Source organism: Engystomops pustulosus, chromosome 1 (genome assembly GCF_040894005.1).
Source record: "Engystomops pustulosus chromosome 1, aEngPut4.maternal, whole genome shotgun sequence".
Lineage (NCBI taxonomy): Eukaryota > Metazoa > Chordata > Amphibia > Anura > Leptodactylidae > Engystomops > Engystomops pustulosus.
This window is the reverse complement of record NC_092411.1, coordinates 69,628,106-69,650,888: the sequence shown is the minus strand read 5'-3', so window position 1 is coordinate 69,650,888 and position 22,783 is coordinate 69,628,106. Positions and strand designations below refer to the sequence as shown.

At 39.1% G+C, this 22,783-nt stretch overlaps 1 protein-coding gene across 13 annotated transcripts in view; it reads left to right on the top strand.

Moving 5' to 3' along the window:
• PITPNM2 (phosphatidylinositol transfer protein membrane associated 2) overlaps positions 1-22,783 on the top strand; it is a 202,802-nt gene that overhangs the window by 158,789 nt on the left and 21,230 nt on the right. For 5 of the 13 annotated variants that reach the window (XM_072144160.1, XM_072144167.1, XM_072144181.1 and 2 more), the window contains 7 exons: positions 3,107-3,315; positions 4,403-4,578; positions 7,131-7,301; positions 9,414-9,563; positions 14,156-14,320; positions 16,147-16,350; positions 21,052-21,200. In XM_072144160.1, coding sequence (XP_072000261.1) covers positions 3,107-3,315; positions 4,403-4,578; positions 7,131-7,301; positions 9,414-9,563; positions 14,156-14,320; positions 16,147-16,350; positions 21,052-21,200 — 1,224 coding nt within the window. The remainder of the gene's footprint in view (positions 1-3,106; positions 3,316-4,402; positions 4,579-7,130; positions 7,302-9,413; positions 9,564-14,155; positions 14,321-16,146; positions 16,351-21,051; positions 21,201-22,783) is intronic. The other 8 variants (XM_072144187.1, XM_072144201.1, XM_072144195.1 and 5 more) reach the window with 5 other exon arrangements.

The window sequence follows — 22,783 nt, the reverse complement described above, 5'->3', positions numbered from 1 at the left end:
TTCCATTTTTCACTTCCCACCTTTAAAAATCTATAACTTTTTTATTTTTCCACATAAAGAGCTCTGTTATGGCTTATTTTCTGCGTAACAAATTGCACTTCGTAGTGACTCAATATTCCATGGCGCGTACTGGGAAGCGGGAAAAAAATTCCAAATGCAGTGAAAATGGTGAAAAAACACATTTGCAACGTTTTCTTGTGGGCTTGGATTTAACAGCTTTCACTGTGCGCCCCAAATGACATGTCTACTTTATTCTTTGGGTCGGTACGATTAAGGGGATACCAAATTTGTATAGGTTTTATAATGTTTTCATACATTTAAAAAAATTAAAACCTGTACAAATTATTATTTTTTTAATTTTGCCATCTTCTGGCGGCAATAACTTTTTCATACTTTGGTGTACGGAGCTTTGGGTGGTGTCATTTTTTGCGACTTTTGATGGCGTTTTCATTGCTATCATTTTTAGGACTGTGCGACCTTTTGATCACTTTTTATTCATTTTTTTATATTTTCCGGACGCTATTTTCCGTTACGGGGTTAAACACAGTGAAAAACCGTTATTATATTTTGATAGATCGGACATTTTCGGACGCGGCGATACCAAATGTGTTCATGATTTTTACTGTTTATTAATATTAATATCAGTTCTAGGGAATGGGGGGTGATTTGAATTTTTAGTTTTTTTTATTATAATCTTTTTTTTTTTTTTACTTTTTTTTACTTTTACTATTTTTCAGACTCCCTAGGGTACTTTAACCCTAGATTGTCTGTCTGATCGATCCTACCATATACTGCCATACTGCAATATGGCAGTATATGGGGATTTTACTCCTCATTCATTACAATGTGCTGATAGCACATTGTAATGAATGGGTTAAAACGAGACAGCTTCGGGCCTTCATGAGACCCGAAGCTGTCATGGCAACGGATCACCGCTCCCCGTGACGTCATGGGGGAGCGGCGATCCGCGGCAAGATGGCGGCGCCCATGCGCGTCGGGAAGGGGTTAAAGTCCAGGTGTCAGCCCTTAGCGCCCTGTTTGGCTCTTCCTTAGCTTTTCATCCTTGGATAGCCAGATTTATAAAAGCTGCATCTCGGATGATTCTCTTTAAGCATACTACAGTTCCTCCTTGGGACCTCACTTTGGTCCTGAATTATTTGCTTAAGGAACCTTTTGAGCCATTCGAATCCTGCCCACCGAAATGGTTAACATTGAAGGTAGTTTACCTAGTGGTAATTACTTCAGCCCGTAGGGTAGGAGAAATTTCTGCACTATCCTGTAGAGCTCCTTTTACAAGGTTTTTGGAGGATAGGGTTGTTCTTACAACAGACCCGGCCTTTTTGCCTAAGGTAGCTTCAAGATTTCACAGGTGACAAGAAATCAGGCTTCCTTCCTTTTGTAATAATCCCTCTACGGATAAGGAAAGAGAGTTTAGTAAATTAGATGTCAGAAGAGCTATCGAGATTTACTTAGCCAGGGCTGAAGAATGGAGGAAAGCAGATAGCCTATTTGTTCTTTTTGGAGGAAGGAACAAGGGGAAGAAGGCCTTAGCTAAAACTATTTCTAGATGGATTAAGCTTGCCATTAGTTCAGCTTACGAGGCAGCAATGCTACCTGTACCAGAATGGTTGAAGGCACACTCCACCAGGGCAGTTTCCTCCTCTTGGGCAGAGTTTAAAGGAAACCTACCACTGCTCACATGATAAAATAATGCGAGCAGACCATCTGTTAGGCTATTTAATACTAATGCCGGCACATACTTTAGTTAGGCACGGCGATCGTTAGTTTAGATAAAAAAATGTTTTACTTACATATGAAAATATCCCTCCGGTGCTACCCCTACGTCATCTTTGGAAGGGAGATGCCTTCCGATCTTTAATTATTCCCGCCTCCTTCATTGTAGCCGTCCTCCTTCGGGTGCCGAGAGCCGTGACGTCACCAAGCTCTCGCCACCTATCGCGCATGCGCAGATACTAACTCTCACACAGCCGGACAGCGATAGGTGCCGAGAGCTTGGTGACGTCACGGCTCTCGGCACCCGAAGGATGACGGCTCATGGCTGAAATAAATGAGTAATAACACAACACTATTTCACAAACTGAGAGAACTTGCATCAGTAATTATTGATCTGTTATAGTCTATGTTAAATAGACATGGTCTATGTCAGTGATGGCGAACCTATAGCACGGGTGCCGGAGGTGGCACTCGGAGCTCTTTCTGTGGGCACTCAGGCCATCACCAGAGATGACTCCAGGTATCTTCTTGCAGTCCCAGACAGCCCAGGACTTGCTGTGCACAGAGCTATTTTAAAGTGACAGCTGTACCTGGGACTATTTTCTGCTTTATTGGTGTCCTCGGGGGCTGGTATCAATGAAAGCTGTGACAGAGAAGGGAGTATAAATCACACATTACATTTCTGTGTTGGCACTTTGTGATAAATAAGTGCGTCTTTGAAGTAGTTTGGGCACTCGGTCTCAACAAGGTTCGCCATCACTGGTCTATGTTATCTGTCTCTTCAATGTATCACTCATTTTCATTGTGCAACCACATCCAGGGAGGCAGGCAACAGATGTTGCACTTCTGGATAATATTTGTACAGGAATATCAAGCGGTTTGTAATCTCCTGAGATAAGTCTCCTCTTGGCTTTCTTTGGTCCATGTTCATTGGGGTACACACCATGATATTCCACAGCACAGTGACTACTTCTCACTCTGTAAGTTGCTAGACTTGCTGATGAAGTGTGAAGACCCCCATGCTGCTATTTATGGGACACACCTCAGCATAACATGTGCCTTTGGTTAATATCTTTTCTAGACTTATCATCATTGATATCCAGGCCAGTTGTTGATTTACATTTAGTTTTTTTTCATTACATTTGTCAACTTTATGTTATGTTGTGACCATTGTGAAAAAAAAAATGTTTCTAAAGTATGGGTACCTGCAATTTTCCATGTCTGTAGTGCTGACTGTTACCATAGACAGACCTCCTCGTTGTTTTTGAAAGACATTGTTTGGCTTAACTTCCCTCTTATTATCCAACAAGTTTATGCACAGCTAATACAAACATTTCTTTGTAGATGCTTTGACGTTCGCTATTTATTCCAGGACACAGACCTCCTGTCTCCAGGCATCAGCGTCAACAGCAGCTACTGCAGTAGTTCAAACCTAGAAACTAGTAGGCACTTAAGCCGAAGTAACATTGACATACCTCGGAGCAATGGTGAAGATCCAAAGAGACAGCTTCCACGTAAGAGAAGTGATTCCTCCACATATGAGCTGGACACCATCAAACAGCACCAAGCTTTTCTTTCTAGGTATGTAAATATAAATAGCTTAAAGCATTGATGTGTCACTTCATATATATTTCACCTACAACACACAAAACAAAAATTACTTTGCGTACTACTGGGGTATATATAGTTCTGGGGTGTATATATATTTTTTTTATTTATTTATTTATTTCTCTTTTATTGATTGTGCTTATGCTTTATCCCGAAGACACATCTTCGCCTACAGCTGGCAATGCACTTGCTATAGCTATGGCTGTCAGCTGACCTATCATTAACATAACCACAATTTTTCACTGGGGATATGGGAAAAAGCTTCCAATTGGCCTGATAAAGTGGCAAAGCATGTTGAATTTTAACTTCTGCTACAACCAGAAGTGTTCTATTAGGCTACATTCATATCTCATTTTATTCCTCCATTGTTACATCACTGAGGAAATGGCCACAGTATAAGCCCTGCATCCATCCCCCATAACCTCTAATGGCTTCCTCTGAGCATATACGGTGCTCTCCAAGATGCACTTTTTTATGCAGTGTTTCCTTCCAAATGCAATGTTTATAGGGCAGACTGAGGAAAAAAGCATGCCTCCCTCAGGGAGTATAAGTCTATGGATGCGTTCACTGTATACACTGGGAGCTTTACGAGAGTTTACGCTGAATGTGTCCAAAAAAGATATATTGCTTATTATGATTATGTGAACAGGCCCTAAAAGTGCAAGGTATTTATGTGTAATGTTAGACACCGTGTCACATAAAAGTGATGGACATTCTGTTCTTCCTTACCATTGCCATGTATATTGTCCACTTTAAACAGAGACTGCATTGCTTACCATATATCACATATCTACACCTTACATCCCCCACATATCTGCACCTGTATGCAGCTAATCAGTGAAGTAATGAAATGTGATGATAAACTGAAAGTAAAGTAGATGAGATCTCTACAGGTGCTGCTCAATATACAGCAGTATATAGAAATGAGCGAATATGACATTTGTCTAACAATCTGAAGAACAGTGATGACTACAACATTTCCTGTTTTAGTTTAGTGCCCCATCATTTTTTGAACTGGTTTCGAGAATGTTTGTTAAATAAACACACATTGCCTTAACAGTTTACACTCAAGTGTCCTGAGAAATGATCCTGGGTCACGAAGATCGAGCAGCTCAACAATGCTGGATGGAGGCAACATCGGGAAGTTTGAATTTGAGATCTCAGATTTCTTCTTGTTTGGGTCTCCTCTTGGACTGGTACTGGCGTTAAGAAAGACTGTGATTCCTTCGCTTGACAGTAAGCATTAGACTTTTCATATATATGCTCTTAGCACTCAGATCACTGCTAAACCTTCCTTGATCACTCCCCTCTGCATCAGATAAGCAGAATATTTGTCTTGGGTTGACACTGGAATTAAAGGTAAGGGATTTAGGTGGGAATAACAGTGCACTGGGTGCAGAGGACATAACCAACTATCTCATTAGCATTGAGATACAAATGGGAATATATTGGAAATGGCATAATGGACAGAAATAATAATAATGGGATGTTGGAAAGCACAGTGTACTTCTCTATAACATGCTGCCAACAAATTGGTAGAGATGGTAGACTCCCTTTTAAGTTATGAATTCAAGTCTCATGTCTATGTTTCTGGGAACTAATAAATTTAGGTATACTACAGTGAGATAGTAGAAAAATATTTCAGCCTCATTATATATACTTGAAGAATGATATATTTTTACCCTATATACCTGTATTATTATAGATTTTTTTTCAAAATGAGCAAGATCGATTAATATCACAAGGTAAACTCGAATTATAATTAATAAACAAGAAGTACAATATAAGTAAAACATTCATATTGAGAAACCCCAGTTATCTTGGGAATCAACAAATAAGTCTATATATCTAACAGACCAGATACAAGGGAAAGACACTAAAAGGAAAAGTGGGGGGTACCAGCCACTCAGGTGGATGTAAAAAACTAATTACAGAGCTTTTTTTTATTACACTGCCTCAATTCATTTTTTACGCTTATAAAAGTCATCCTTGGGTGCCCAAATAAGATTGGACTGCTCAGCAGAGTTAAGTAAGAGAGCTGTCATTTGTCAAATGCAGACTTCTATTCTATTCTAGAGCACAAGTCTGTGTGAGAAGGTAGGGCCATTTGCTTCCATTTAGCTGATATTAGACATTTGGCAGGTGTAAGGAGATGTTGGAGTAGTCTTGAAGGGTTTTACCAATATTACCTGAAAGGACATTCAAAAAATAAATACTAGGTTCTAAAGGAACTGGCTGGTCTAACACTACCTCTATCACTTTCTCCACTATCTTCCAATAAATATTGATACGTGGATAGGACCAAAACATATGAGGTACAATTGCCCCTCAAGAGCCACACCTTCAGTAAGCAACTCTCTCCGCAGGGTAAAGTCGGGGTAAGGTTCCAACACATTAGCAATTTATATAGTTTTTCTTTATACTGTTCACATTGGCTAGAAAAATTTCCCATTTAAACATGTAGTCATGCCCAGGTTTGGGACCCGTAGGCTTGATCAGCAATGCGGATATGGCCGAGGTGAGATCTGCTGTCCCAAACCTTCCTTGCATAGTCTTTCAGAGGTAGTAGGTTGAAAGTAAAGAGGTATTATAAAGGGCAAGTATGTAAGACTTTAATATGTAGATATCTCAACTGGGAAGCATTGGGTAGGGAAAATTTATCTTTTAAGTCAGGCTTTTAAGCCAGAGCACAGAGGGCTATGTAACACATTAGCATAATTTAAAAAGTTGATTTCAGAAGGAATCCAAGAATAACAAATCTCTAAGAAGAATTACACAGTACGTGTAGCCACAAGTGAGTTCCCTTGGTTTATCATGCCTGATTTTGATGGAAGATTTTTTTTAGGGTTTTTTTCACTTGAATCTGTCACATGAAAATGCAGAATAATGATCTAAAATAAATAATATAATCTACAGGCAACATATTTTAGAGCAGGAGGAACTAAGCAAAGTGACAAACTTTTAAATTATGCAGTATAACCTGTAATGTTTTTATCTACATTTTTCTTTTTCAAAGCAGTCATCTAGTCTAGGGGTTGGTCCTATCCATAACCTGTGATAGCCTCTGTTTATGACTTTGTATACAAAGATAGTTGTTGTTGATCACTAAGCATAGAAAAAGCAGATATATAAATGACAAGTTATAAATCTTCTGATTTATATAAAAAATCTTTTCTACTGCTCCTACTACATAACATGCTGCTTGCAAATAGGGAACTGTAAAATCTTCATATATAAAGAAATATTTATTTTTCTTGGCATAGATTACAGAGTATCTTTGATCATACAATGTTGTAATGTGCTACTGATAGATTTTAGGTATAGTGTCATTCAATCTGTAGATGCTGTCACTCATAAATAAGGATTGTGTATACAGCTTTTTATTTTCTTTAGTTGGCCTCAAATGCGCCTAATGATCCCAATGGAGAACAATTGTATAAGTTGCCATTCAGCTAAAAAAAAAGTATTAGCATTCTGTGCTACTGTGCAAAAAAACTAAAATTGCAACTTTTTGTATGCCTTGTAAGGCATGATAAATTGACCTCTTGATGTTCTAGATACATTTGAATACATTTTCTGGTAAAACAAAATTAGAAAGTTTAAAAACTGGTATGTAATATATACAAACAAATATATAATTAGTAAGCATTTGAAGATCCCAACAGTGGAATCAATACCCCCAGAATCCAAGAACAGACCCTAGATAGTGTGGAACCTCATTAACCTTGACCATCTCCGTATAATTTTATTGTTATTACAGTTACTAATTTTTTTTCTGTTTTTTATAGTTTTCCAGCTTAGACCTGGCTGCCAACAAGTTTACAACCTGTTCCATCCAGCTGATCCGTCTGCATCTCGCATTGAACCACTCCTGGAGAAGAAGTTTCATCTGCTGCCTCCTTTCAATGTCCCTCGATATCAGAGGTTTCCATTAGGGGATGGTAACTCTGCCCTCCTGGGTAAGTGATCACTGCACATTTCTTACTTACTAGAACTTCTTCTTGTACACAAAGTTTAGAGTGTGATCTAGAGTCAGGATTTTCATTATGCCAAACTCTAGCACATGGTATGTATGACAATCCTATTATATACATTTGCAAAGCTCTGTACTCCTGGGGTTTTGAGCTTTCTAGTAGATTTGTGTGGTCTGTGGATTAGAAAGGTATTCTTACTCATGTTAAACACCAAGATACATTTTTGAACCACTTGTCTAGAACCTAAGGCTCTGATGGGGTCCCAGGTAATGGAGCATACTGCTGCGCATGACCATTCAGCTCCATTCATCTCTATGGAGCTGATGGAAACTGCAGAGCGCAACCCCATCAAACCCCTCGTTCTCGTGATCCATTGATCAGCAAGTTAGGCCCTATCCTGTAGATAGGGCCTAACTTGTTTTGTGGGAAAACCCCTTTTAGCATAAAATAATAAAGAGGGGTTTTATCACTACATCCTCCCGTTTCTTGCCCTACTATTTGAGACTTTTTTTTTCTCCAGTTGGGACAGTTGTATGTACCATTTAGGGATCCATAAAGCAGTTTCTCTGGCTGCGTGGATGCATCGAAATGCGTCGGATTAAAATCAGTTTTTCCACCAGGAGCATTTACTTTTTAATGGATTGAAATAAGTTTTTTTTTTTTTTTTTACAAGCACGGTGCCGGACTATTAAAGTGCTCCGTTATCCAATGAGAATCTGGAGAATCCTACCACTGCACAATGGGAGGCCGCTGCCAAACTTGACTCACTTGGTCTAAATCAAAAGGACCGGGGGGGGGGGGGGGGCTGTAGGGGCTTCTTACTTGCTTTTATTACTGAGTCATTGAAAATCTTACTAAATGCCTGTGACAGACTTAAGGAGATGGATGAGTCACAGCTTGAACCAATGCTGAGATAAAGGCTGTGTTTTAGACTTCTTGTAGACTCTATATACAGAAGCTGTAGTAATAGAGAACTCTGTGCCTTTATGGCATAAAATGAAAAAGCAGCTAAGGTTACCACTCGTTATAGATACAGACTTGGATATAATTCCGGTGAATATGGCAAAACATTTTTTTTTTCTGTTGCATGGTTCATTGCAAAAAAAATTATCATTTTTATGTTTTGATCAGGCATTTTTGAATGCTGCAAAACCAAACTTTTTTTTACTACTGTAATGCAGTTTATTGTAAATGAAGTGGATCTGATTAGACCCTGCAGCAGGATTTATGACAATGCTGGGTCTCTTAGAGAGATGTTAGGCTATTATAGCAATGGATTGCTGTCCCTGATGACATCATGTTTTCCATGATGCAAAATTATAGCCAAACCAGTATATTTATGGAGAACACGCATTAAGGGTTTAATAAAATATTAGCTGAACCTGCAAAAAATAAAAAAGAAATAGCACATTACAGAACTCCATAAGCAAAAGTATAAAACAATGATGGTAGTTAGAATGAAAAGTTGGTGAAAACATTTTTATTTAAGAAATTTAAATTTCTTCCGTAAAAACGAGCCCTTGTATGTCTCTGTAAAGGGAAAAGTAAAAATGGATTGACATCTGTAAGAAGAGGAGTAAAAAATGGAGTCATAAAAACTGAAAAGGGTTGCAGTGTCAAGAGGGTTAAAGGCTATGTACACTGTCTTGCATTATTTTTGCAGTCTAAAAAGTTAAACAAAGGAGACCCTACCTAATCCCACCTTACAGACAAATCATCCTCCTTTTTGCAACTCTCTTTAAGTTCAGTAGGTTCCCAAGAAGTATAAAATTAATATTTAAAGATCAGTATACACATGGGTGTTGTTTCTTATCATGGTAATACAGCCTGTTAATCTACAGCATGGAGGTGTTCTGGTAACGAAGTAAGTGTCCCTGGTTTATCATGCTTGGTTTTGATGGTTGGTGCCTCTAGAAGTAAATAAGTTGTTTAGTTCATGGTCCAATGACAAGTTCTCTGTTCTTTAATGAGAAAATGTATGTGTATATTTTTATAGGACGTGTGTTGACTGAATGTATGGTTTTTGTCACATTGTCTGGTTACACGTTTGTAGAGTTTTGTCTTGTTTTTTTATGTTTCCCTCTCATCTCCATCTAGTCGAGGCTGTACAGAACAATCCCATCCTTCTCATGGAAGGCAGCCCAGCGGTTGCTCTCCAGCGTCAAGATGGCATCATGGAAACCAGTATCCCTGTTCCTGTCCTAAGCTGCCAAGACACTTCCAGTAAATCTGCCACTTGTGCTGAGTGTGTGTATCCTCCCTTCCTATTGTTTTTCTCCTCTGCACCATGATTCTCTACTGTGTGCTGTGTAAGCTGAAAGCTTTTCTGTACTACCTGTTACTACCATAAGTGCCTAAAAAAAAGGCTTTCATTTATGTAAGTAATACTTTAGGAAAGTCTAAATCTAGTAACTAGGTCATATTCTTGAAATTTATATTAATGTGCTGAACATTTTAAGATTTGGTACAAAAAAAGGTAAATCTGATTGCTATATATACAGTTTATGAAGTGAATTAAATAACACGTAAGAAAAGCTTTCAGATAAAGCCAAAGGGGCACGTGTAGATGTTTACATTAAAATGACTGGCTCTTTTACTTATGTATACAGTTTTTTTATGTTGCATCTAATAAGTAAAAATTGCATAACAAATTGCAATCATTTAAGCCATTGGGGCAGATCAAGCTGTCTGAAAGTCAGAATATTTCTAGTTGCCCATGGCAACTAATCACAGCTCGGCTTTCATTTTACCAGTGCTCATGGATATTTTAAAGGGGAGCTGTGATTGGTTGCCATGGGCAACTAGAAATATTCTGACTTTAAGACAGCTTGATAAATTTGCCCCATTGTGTCTCATCTACACTGCTCTCCACCTGCAAGCTTTCCATTTTCTCTTTAATGAATGCTACTATTATTTGTCGGAAATCATTCATACTGTTTTTGTGCCGGTCTATTAAGAGCAACTGTCATTTCACCATTTATTCGTAAGCCTGTAGAGCACTATATGGTAGAGATATTTATAATATTCTTCATTTTAGAAAAATATGTCCTTTTCATTGGAAACTCTAAGCCTCTCCTCGCCTTACAAGTTTTATGTATCAGGACAAGGTTAAAAATCATCCAGTTTGTAGATCATAAAATTAGTTAAATACAACCTGTGATGATCCAAGTGAAAAAGTCCACCGTTTCATTGTTCAATTAACAAAAATCCAAAAGTGAGACATTTAGTATATCCTTACTGTTTTTATAACATGAAGGTGCTGCCAGTGAAATGCCCTTGCCTAAAGGAATTTCTCTTATTGGAAAACCTTGGCAGTAATGTGACCACTGAATTGGTGGAATCAAGAACACTGGTATCAATGTGAACCTTGGTTCAATGATCACTGAGGCCTCTGATTGGTCAAGATTGTCAACAAAGTGGCCTGACGACAGGAAGCCGAAGTAAAGGAAATTGTGTTTGTATTCCCCATCCTCAAAAAAACATTTCAAAATACAAAGTTCCATCTTAAAGAGAACCTGTCACCAGGCAAATCAATATAAAACTACAGTACCTTTTATGGCCGTTTGCATGTTTGCTGGACCTCAAGACAGAAAAATTTACTTTTATTCATTCTCCACTTCAAGTGGGGGGGGGGGGGCGGTTTGGTCAGGCACAGCAGTTAAGGAGGCACTGGCCCTCACGGCCGCATCTCTAAATAATCGCGTCTCCTTATCTCTTCATACCTTCAGCAGGCCCTATCTCCTGGCTTCTTGTCCTCTCCTTGGCCTGCTACGATCTTCTCTCAATTCTTGCGCATACGCAGTGTGCCCTTCTCCCTCTGCATACATGGAGGGTCAGAGCAGAGATGACCAATGCATGTGTGAGAATTGAGACGTGACAGAGATCACAGGGAGATAGGGAGGTGCGGTTGTGTAAAGATGCGGTACGAGGGCCGGTACCTCCTCGACTGCTGTGCCCAGAACCACACCCCCCTGACTGGAAGCGGGCTATGAATATAAGTTAATTTTACCAGTTGCAGGCAACGGCCTCAATTTATAAAGACATGTCCAGCACACATGCAACCGGCCATACAAGGTACTTATTGGGTTTTCATAGCGATTCCCCTGGTGACATGTCTTTCCTAAGGGTGTGTTTTTGCTAGATGACCACAAACTGATGATATTTAACCATAATGCACCATCTATCTAAATTTTTGTTGAAAACCAAACCATGTATATAAACACAAACGCCTTATACCAATTGTGGTTGAGGAGTGATAATTCAGACATGTTTGGTGGAACCCCCACCAATAATGACAACTGCGGTCCGTTCTCCCTAATTCACAAAACAGCAGATCAGTTTTTTGTGTAGCTGCACCATTCAATACTATGAGATCGTCAGAAATTGCTGAGCACAGTGCTTGGCTATCTACAGCACTCCCATGCTTTGTCCATGAGCTTGTTGAGATTGCCAAGCTTTGTTCTCTGCGATTTCCAACACTCCCATAGTATTGTATGCCTAACTTGCTATTCCGTTAATTAATGAGAGCAGATCCTCAAGATCTCGGGGTTCCCTGCAGTTGAACAGGGATAGGGGATAACAGTCTAGCTTAGTACAACCCCTTGAAGAGAGCTGTACCTAAACAACTGCCCACAAAAGTAATTGAACAGAAAAAAAATATATAAAATTGTTTAAGAAAGTTTATAGGAAACATGTTTACAATGCATCTTCTACACATTATCCAATAATTGTGAAATGACATTTACTCTTTAATAAATGTTTTAAGTCACACAGAGGAGTAGATATTCAAGAGAAGAGATATTAAGTATATTTTTCGTCATCTTATGACCCACTTCATGTTTAGACTTTAAAATCCACCACAAATACTTTACGTGTAATTCAGTACTCGGTGTTTTTAATAAGTAGACACTCATTGCTTATGTATGTTCTCATCCTGTCTGTGTGTCTTTATATGACAATATTTTAAAAATTATTCTGTATCTGAGATACTGCATAGTCCATAACTGGCTAGCGGTTTTCCAAAGGATTTTACTGTGCATACAAATTTTATTTTTTAATCAACAGAAATGTTATGAGTTTGTTTTTTTTTTCTTTTTACTATGTACTACTTTCCTGTCACTATGGTAAGGGTGGCATAACAGTTCGATGTGAAATTAAATACATTTTTTAATGGGAATAAGCAGGAATAATACATGACACCACTCTCATTAGACTAATTGAATATGTGTATTGTTAGGGGCATTATTACATTGTGTTTTTGATATTGCACTGGGAAAGCTCTTGTTGAATATGTCAAACATATACAGGGGCTTCAGTTCAGCTGATTAAGATCAAAATGTCCTATTACCCTTTTATCAAGTGAGCTCTTGTAGGTGATGTACTCCACTGAGGATGAGTGGCGTAGGGAGCACTTTAGATGGCCTAGCCTAAAATTGTAAGTGTATTATGCAGTGAATAAATAAGGCCACCCCTTCTAGGACATGTGTCCTAGGACATACAGAGTTTTACTATTTTTGCCATTGAAACACTTGTCAGTGTGTGGGCTACAATTAGAGCATTCTGTTATTTCAATGGGGTTAATCAAGGTATAGAAGAAATGTTCTGTGCTTATAGGGTACATATAATATGCCGTTCTAGCCTTAGGATATACATTTTTATCCCAAACTAGGCAGAAGACATTTCACAGTACTAGTTCTTTTTCAACACTGCATCAACTTCGTCAGCTCTGGTCATCTCGGGGAGCTGACAAGGGGTGCGACGGGTACATCAGACCCCTGTTCTTGTGATCTGTGGGGGTCCCATCACTTGCTTTGTGGGAAAACCCCTTTAGGAAACCTACTATCACATACCAATTAAGGTAGATTTGGTGGCAGGTTCATCTAATGCATAGCATCTAAGCCCGTTTTGGGGCTAATTGTTCAGTTCTCTATAACTTTTTTAATCTTTTATGACCCTAATATGCAAATTTACTTAAGAGGCTACTGGGGAGTGGAGTAGCCAAAGCTGACTCTACTATCACTAGCAGACTATCTATGCAGAGCTGGCGACTGCGCAGTCTCGGCTTCAAAGTTACGGGGGACTGAAGGATTTAGCCCTAAAAAAAGCCTTGGATTGTATGCATTAAATGAACGTGCCACCAGATCTACCTTAATAGGTAAATCCGTGATGGTAGATTTCCTTTAAGTTTATGTTTATCATGGACCATGTGAAACCCATGTGAAACCGATATAATTCCCTGTTTTTCAGTTGGAAGTACCGTAAGTTGCCACCAAATTTCCCTTTTTCTTTGTTTTTTTTTTTCCTGTCCTGCTAGTGACCTGATCCCATGTTCCTTCTAAATGCATATGTTTATATATGTATATATGTCTACATAGACAAGTATGTATGTGTGTTTGTCCATATATATGTATATATATAATGTACATATATATGTATATAAATATATGTATTTTGCTTAAGGGTTTTGCATTGCATCAGATTATTTTTCTTTTATTTAGTTTTAGTTTTCAGGCTAGCCTGGTGCAAATGTTATTTTTTTTTCTATATACATTTGCATATCCCCCATACTCCCAAAATTATGGAATGAAATAAACTCCAGGTTGATATTTCATTTGCTTGTCTTTGTATAGGTTTGACAATGAATGCATCTCTTTTTATGTTTCCAAATGTTTTACAACGTTTACATCTGAGATGTTGCATCTTCATCCCCCCACCTCTAATGCCTTCTTGTTTTCTTGTCCTGTTTGGGTCTGAATTTTTAATTTTACTTTTTGTTTTTTTGTTTTGTTTGTTTTTTTTCTCCCTGTTCTCCTGTTTTGTTTTTTTTTTCGGTTTCATAGCGGATGTTGTTCAGTTTCATGGTGCAGTCTTCGTGGAAAATGCCTCCCCTTCCTCCCCCATAACAGCTCCCCACTTCAGGGGGTACAGAAGAGCAAGTGAAATCAGCATTGCAAGTCAGGTTTCTGGAATGGCTGACAGTTACACGGCTTCAAACATAGCCAACAGTAAGTGCCTTGTTGCCTAGCAAGTGTGATCTAAGCTTCCGTAGCACTTGTAGCCCTGTAGAGTATAAACCATAACTTTACTTATTGTTTCAGTAGTGGTGATAAGACTACAAGACCAGCCTTGTCCATTTTAGAGTTTTAGTTCATCTATAATTATAAGACAGCTGAAATATATTCAGCACGGTGACACGCGAACTATAAACAGTTATGGACTATATTTAGGAATAATCCACCCATTCGCTCCTATAAAATGTAATTATTTGATTGCTTGACGTGTCAGAGCATTGCAGCTACTATTTTCATGTTTCCATTGACTTAATGCTTATGAAGCTGCAAATAAGCTGAACACATTGGGTCGATGTATTGTTTTACAATTACAGGTGAACCATTCTATTCACTGCTTGGCTCTTTAATGCTTCTGCTTTAACATGCAATGCCTTCATATTACATTTACACCAGCATCCTTTCCATACCGTTCAGTTGAAAAGGCAGCTTTGTGTTTGCCTCAAAGCCCAAAGAGTTCATCAACATCTAGTTCTTTCCCCAGCAGATGTTCTGTTGGGGACATATGCTCATCCATATAGTTGTGGCCATGCTCCTGTATGTAGACCGATGTACAGTAAATTGTGTGTGTGTAGTAAAGTGTCTAAATGCTTAGCTTCCTGAAGAGTCTCTAATAATTATAATATAATTATGGGATATTCTCCAATGCACATTACTTTACATCTTGTAATGAGGTCCTTTCCTCCTGCATGAACCTATCCTCACATCCAGTCATATTATATGCTGGAGACCACACTGAAATAGCTTTACTATAGACTACCATGTTTTTAAACCTGTCTCCCCGCATGCATCTGCTCTCAAAGATCATCACAATGCATGATGTAAGATGTAGAAGAGCCACCTGCAGAAATCAAGCATTTGCTTCTCTGCCTTTCACGCCATACATCTTTTCATGCATGCTTCATACACTGACCTGAAAGTAGCAGCCGGTCCTAGTGGTGCTCATTACCTTTAACACAAATCTTAGACCCTGCTGTAAATCATTTTCTGAGACCAGCAATGCCAAGTATCTACATAGAAAATGGGTCGATGCTAGAAATCTGATTTGCCAACAAAATCCACCAATATAATGGTTCTTTCAATAAGCGATGTATTTAATGAAACAGTCATGGTTATATATAGAATGTTATATTACATAGAAATAAATGGAGTCTGCAACATTGTTATATACTTTATAGAATATGTGGTAGATTTGAAGCAAGAAGAAGTTGCCCTAAAATCTTCGACTTATTGTGGTCATATTTAATGCTCAATAAATCTCAAATCTTTATTATGAGAGAAAAGCCGCTTATCACAAATCATTCCTAATTCCAGCAGTGTCCTAGTTCGCTTGCTTTGAAATAATAGATAGAAAAGATTATTGTATGACTCCCAAGTATGAAAGTTTTATTTTGCAATTCCAAATTTTGTTCTGGCTATATAAGGCTATGGGATCCTCTTTCTGTTCAAATGCTCCCACATATTTCGGCACTGCTGGTCTCACCAAAAATGACAGCTGAGTTTAATTCTGTTTAAAGAACACTTGTGGACTTATAAGGAACACATGCACTTTTGGCACCTTTTAATATGTGAAATGAAAATATGATACAGACTGTAATTTGGTTCCCATGTCTTCCAGCAAGTGATACTGACATTTCATACATCCAGTATAACAGCAGATCACATTCACTGATTAGAAATACACTTTTTGCTGGAAGGCATAATTGTGACGTGATTTTGCATGTTTTGTGGTGTTAATTGGTGTGTTTGCTTTGTTCCTTTAGAAACAAAAACTCATCTTAACCATTCCAAAAAGCTAAGTCTTCTGTCACAGCTTGCCCTCCCTTATAAACCTAACACAAAAACAAGTTCCCCCACAAAACTTAATCAATACCATACTGAAAAGAGTCACATAGGAAGAATGCTAGAGGTGGGGGATTGGAAGCACAGCATCAGCCCAGGCATCCATGGCTCGGACATCTCCAAAGGTATTCCAGATAGAGAGGCTGTCGTACTATTAACCCATCCAATGGCCAGTTTCTAGGATGTAACCCCTCTTACAGGCACATTCAGTCTGAGGCCTTCTATATTGCTAGGGCTATTGGTGCTACACACCTGAAATCTTACAAGATTAACATGCTACTTACATTTTCATACCATTTTCTTGTATGTTATGTTTATTTCTTTTTTTATTATGTCGCCCTCCTTTAAACATGTATTATAGGTTGTTAACATGTGTGTCTCTCTCATTTTGTTCTTTTCACCCGACCACAAAACAACAAAACAGACTGGTCTTCCAGATTTTATTTCTATTATCGCAGCACACCTCCATTGAAAAGATACAGACTTAAATCCCTGTCCCAAGGAATGTCAGTTGTAGCTGGTGACAGGTTCACTTATCACTTATGCTACGCTGATTTTAAAAATGCCTTTGTAAGCATTTCGAATAATTTAAGTAGTTTATATTATATTTATTTCCATTACCTGGCCCTCCATTACCAGGGGAGGGGCAGCTGTAGCCTGTGTCCTTTGCCTGCTCACTGCACATGACAAGACGTTGGGAGGGGTGAGGGAGCTGCATGAGTGTGGAGGAAAGGATACTGTCACAGGCACACACAGGCTGCAGCTGCCCCCTCACCTTTGGGGACTCACTACATGCTGTTGGCAGGGAGCCAGGTAGTGTGAATGAAACTTATATAAAGTACTTTAAAGCACACCTGTCACCAGGAATGTAATTTTTAGCTGGTGACAGGTTCCAATAACTTGTGCTTATGATTATTGTAAAAATGCCTGTCAGCATTCTAAATAATTTCAATATTTTATAAACTTTTATTTCACATTACATGGCTCCCTGCCTGTAGCGTGTGGAGGGGGGGGGGCAGCTGCAGCCTGTTCGTACCTGTGCCAGTCTCATCTCCTGCACACTCATGCAGCTTCCCTCACCAGGTCGTGATTAAATGGACAGACTCTGACTCCACAAACACCTATTAAACTATAAAAAAATAATATATATATATATATATATATATATATTTTTTTTTTTTTTTTTATGGGTCACTAAGCTATAACTCACATAGGGAGATTCAAACAAAAGAACTCAGAACAGACTTATTGTGAATGTACATAAATTCCATCTTGTAAATGAGTACAGTAAGCAATAAAAGAAATTAGCCTCCGGGACAAGGTCTGACAGAAACTTTACATAAAAAGAGTCAGATTCATAGAGAGACATATAAGTCATAGAAGACATATAGAAAAATACAAGACTGGGTAAGACACAGGGCAGAAACAAAAAGGGAAGCGAGGTAGGAGAGAGATGAGGAAGAATCTTTGTTCATCCATGTTACACTCAGGTGGAGAGGGTCGCAGGCTACAGGTACAAGCATCAATATCCAAGGGCTGCCCTGCAGGACAGGTAGCACATACAGCATCACAGGAGAATAGCAATGGACACCCAGTGTGCACACAAGGCAGAGTCCCCAAAGGACAACCATGGGTTCCAAAGGGTGAAAAAGGCGGCAACCGTTTATTCATCTATTGCTTTTAGTTCTTCCATTCTGAGAGGCAACAACCCAGTCCGCCCTAGAGGGTATTTCAGTAGAGCGCTTCTTCTTTGTTTAGCCTGACAAGTGGCCATGTTGCAAGAAACTCTTTGATTTAGGAGATGGGACTAGGAAGAATTGAGAGCAAGACCTGTTCTTGTAGTAGGGTAACAGAAGAGCGAGTGAGGAAATGATAGAACTTAGCAATGTCTTGCCACAAGGGCAAAATTAACAGGCAGCTCCACTGGATGTGCATCATCGTGCCCTCCTCACCACCTCATCTCCAGTAGGAACCCGATGATACATCTGATGTAGTCGTAGCAGAGTGCAATGCAACTGAGTATTTCGAAATTGACAACTTATGAGTCAATGTGAAAGCAGTAGGCCATTGTTCCTGAGTGAGATCTTTTGGCAAAGCTGCCTCCCACACTGTTATTTCTTTTAAATGTCTTTTTTATTCCTGATCTAAGGATTTAGGCCAAGAATGAGCAACATTTATTGGTCCAAGGGACATAATATCATACTGTGCAATGTTAAGGGAACAATCAGTGATCAGGACCCTATATTTACCAACAACCACTGTACAGGAATAAAGTCCATATCCCCAAATCAACCTACCAGTTTTGGAGTGTGGGAGGAATCCGGAAGACCCAGAGGAAACCCACGCAAACACAGAGAGAACATACAAACTGAGACCTGGATGGTTGTAGTGCTAGCCACGGAGCCACCGTGCTGCCCTAGTATTCAAAGCAGACAATAATAGTACTGGAGATCACATAGCAGGCTTAAAATACTGGAGACTCCCCAGAGCACAAAAATAAAAATCCTCTACTTACCTGGCTCTCCTCCTCCCCCTGCACCACACTGCAGCTTCTTTTTTCCTCCATGCGCTGATCCGTGCCCCGTCCTGGTTGTATGTGGCGTTGTCAGGACCCAGAGCAGGAGAGGACTTGGGAGCAGTACAGTTGAGAAGTGCTTTCCACTCCCGGGTCTTCTTCTGCTCATGGGGGCCGCTCTGCTCTGGGTCCTGACCTCAATGCATACAACCAGTGTCAGGAGTCAGGACCCTGGAGCAAAGCGAAGTTCACAGCTGCACTCAAGCCACCTGGCCTCCTGCACCTATGAACGCTTCCATCAGTTATGTTACATCAGTTATAATCAGTTGTGCAAACCTGATGCCCCTTTTTAGTTTAGATGAATGGGGTTGCACTGCATGTGCATGCTTAGGAGTGAAGCTCTTTTGCTATAGATTAGAGGATTAAGGCACTGGAAAGTAATGCCTGCATTTATCTCAACCACTGCTAGAGTGACCAGGAAAACAGAACTGTTGAGTCGAAGTAGGTGACCATTTTGATGGAGCTGCAGTCGAAGTTTGGAAAATTGAGGAGTTTAGAAGAATATAGAAAATTGAGAAGTTTTGAAGAAGATAGAGGCGCACACAGGCTACAACTGCCTGTCCCCAGGGACTCACCACATACTGTTGGCAGGACATGTATAAAGTACTGAAATGATTAAGAATGCTGTGAAACAACACACAACCAATGACCTGGTGTGGTGCTGGTCCTGGAAGAAAGCAGCAAAGGTGTTCTGTTTCTGGACAAAAAGAATTAACATATACTAGCCAAAGGACAATAATATTTTCTTTTCTTTGGGGTTTGGTCTCTATGTGCAGTAGAGAGTTAACCTAGTTAACTTGTCATCAGGTTTTCACTTTTAAACTTAATGACAAATCCCATGCTGTGTTTTTATTTTTATTTATGGATTATTTTCCCCAAAAATAAACTTTTAACTAATATCTGGCACCCTGCCAGAATTCTCACCTGGATGATGTGGGTGTCTTCTGTCTTCAGCCAAGTCATTGAGTGACCCTGTCTCCAGCAGCTCCCTCCCGCGCCCACCTTTCTTCTGATGTCATCTTGTTTGATAGCACAAGTCCTACGCTTGTTCACTCTGCCTGTGTCTCCGCTCTACTGCTTATTGTGACTTAAGAAGACCTATCATGGCGATTTAGGGCACTAAATCAACCACAGGTCCTTATGGACCGGTGTTTAGTGTCCAAAATCGCTCTTCAGATAGTCCCTCCGTGGCTGCTTGTAAAATAAAATAATTTTATACTTGCCTCAGTCCGTTGCTCCGTGCACCTGCGCCAAGGAGGGACTTGGAAAATGTCAATTTAGAACAGTAAACCACTGGTCCAAAATTGCTCTGACAGATCCTCTTTAAGAGACCAGCAGAATGCACAAGCGCAGGACTTGCACCTTCAAACAGGATTACAATGGCCGATGGGAGGTGGGGTAGTTATCATTAAAATGACATTTACTGAGTTTCAGTTTTGATGGACTTCTCCTGTTCACCAGAATGTAGGTCTGGTTATAAACTAATGTAATTCATAAGCATTGCAGGAGTTTACAGGATCTACAATGCACATACATAAGCAGAAGATATTCTTTGGGTGAAGAACATTCCTTTGGTCACCAGTCACATGTCTGTTCTACCAAAATGTCCATGTTTGTTCTAGATTTGCATTCTTTCTTTTGAAAAAACCAACTGAAGCTGATAGCTCAAGCAATGATCTGCTATCCAGCTTACACCATACTGTGCATATTGTGTGATTAATATAACTTGGGTGTTGTGTGTAGACACACTTTTTGATGATATTTTCTATTACTACTAGTGCACCATCCAGTGGTATATCAATTGAATGGGTTCATAGCAAACTGTGTTTGTAAAAGTTGTGGGCATGGACTTGTCAGATGTGTAAATAATTATTTTTCTTGTGTAATGTTTTTATTGAAATTAGACTTTAGCATCAGTGGTTTGTCAGAAGTTTGCATGGAAAAACAATTAATCATATTCACTAACATAACTAAGAACTTTATCTTGCATGTATAGGAAAAATGCTCTTTGTAGAAGTGTAGTGGGAAATGTGCATGCATGTGAAGCACGTTCGGAAACTGGATTTGCTGCTTTTCTTGAAGGCAGAACTTTTTTTTTTTTTTTTTTTTTTTAATGTATAAATGTGTCTCTTAAGTTATACAATGGTGGCAATTGTTTTAAAATGCAATGCACCTCCCTTAAAATGACTGCCATGATTGTATACGTTTTATTCCTGATAGCATGAAGAGTTGATGTTTTCTTCTCCATTAGTTGCAGCAAAGTGGTGGGGCACAAAAAGGATTGACTATGCCCTCTATTGTCCGGATGCCCTCACTGCTTTCCCAACAGTTGCTCTTCCCCACCTTTTCCATGCCAGTTATTGGGAATCCACCGATGTTGTTTCATTTCTATTGAGACAAGTAAGTCTTTGTATATTAAACATTTCTATTTTGCTGCACATTGTTTTTCACATCTATACTTGCTGCTGCCATCATGTAACTTGCAATTTTATGTACAAACAACCAAGGTGTGACCCAGCTAGAGTGTTCGTTACCAAAAAGACATAGGAGACTTGTGTAATCTTGCATACTGTAATGTATAAATATTCACTATAATTCAATACCTGCAATACAGACTTTAGCAAGTTAGTATTAAATAGGTGAGCGTAGCAATTGCTAATCTTCTAATTTAGCAAGAAAAAAAATACTTTATCAAAAGAGCAATTGAGCTAGTCACTTATAACCACCCTGTGTGGTCACATACATATGAAGCATCAAAAAGTTACAAAAAGTAGCAATTAGTAAGATGCTGCCTCAAATAAAACTTAACCTTTAATAGTTATCTGATAAAATGTCAATCTAAAAAAGCTTTAAAATACAAATATTTCACAAGTTTGTCAAACTTTACCTAGTGCAATAGGCATAATTACATGTCAAACATACATTATGTAAGACTAATAATGGATGAGACATATAGAAAAAAGGTTAGATCTCCCCAATCTTCAAACGAGAGTCTCTTGGTTCCGGGGTTGCAAGTGGCGGAGTGCCTGTTTATCCCTATTAATGCTCTTACTCCTGCCCCTGTGGTTAGTTGCTCCCAGCTCTTACAAGGGCAGTCCCAAAACTGTTCCTTTAGATGCTGTTATGCCCATCTCTAAAAGATGTGTTAGTATTCCCTACGTGTTTCATGCACCATTATCTTCAGTCATCAGCAGAAACATGAAAAGTTGGAACACGGCACTTGTCTAAAGATTAACCTCCTGACTGGTGGTGAAGGGTTAAACTAAATTCTATTGAGGTAGAGATTGGCCTGTGATTCAATATTCAGGAAACAAGCAGTGACTCGTCTTTTCTTAGACCTATCGATCTGGTCACTAGGCACAGAAAACGGTGTTGGCCGGGTTTTAATGTTTCATTCTGGGTTTTAATGTGTTCTTATAGTCTAACTGCTGTGTTAGACATGATGTTATTTTGTATGTCTTCAGCAGTGAAAGGCTTAATAGCCAATGACCTGGTATGTCTGTAAAGTTATCTTTTTATCTTGAAAATCATGATTTAGGTTTTGGTAATACCTTTTTGTATAGCAATGAATTCTGAAAAGCCCAGAGGCGTAAGCAATGGCCTGTGTGAAATTGCTTACAGCCCTTCACACATGCGTGTCTGAGCACCTCTCATACCAATGATGCCCATATAAAATTAATGATGGGCAGGAATAGGACCAGCCTTATCATTTGCACTGTGGGCAGTTGGCATTTCCCTGCATGGTGATGCACAATACATCACAATGCATCCCCCGTGCTGTGAAGCTGCCCGAGAGAAAGCATTGTTAGTTAGCTTCTGTTTGTGGAGATGGCTCACAGGCAAAGCACACTTTCATCTGTATGAGGCCTTAACGTGGGAGAACCAATCAGCAAGTAGAAAATAACACCTTCTCAAAGTTAATAGTAAAAATAAAAATGAAAGCCACGTCGCTGATTTTGTGATTTAACACGCTTATTATATCT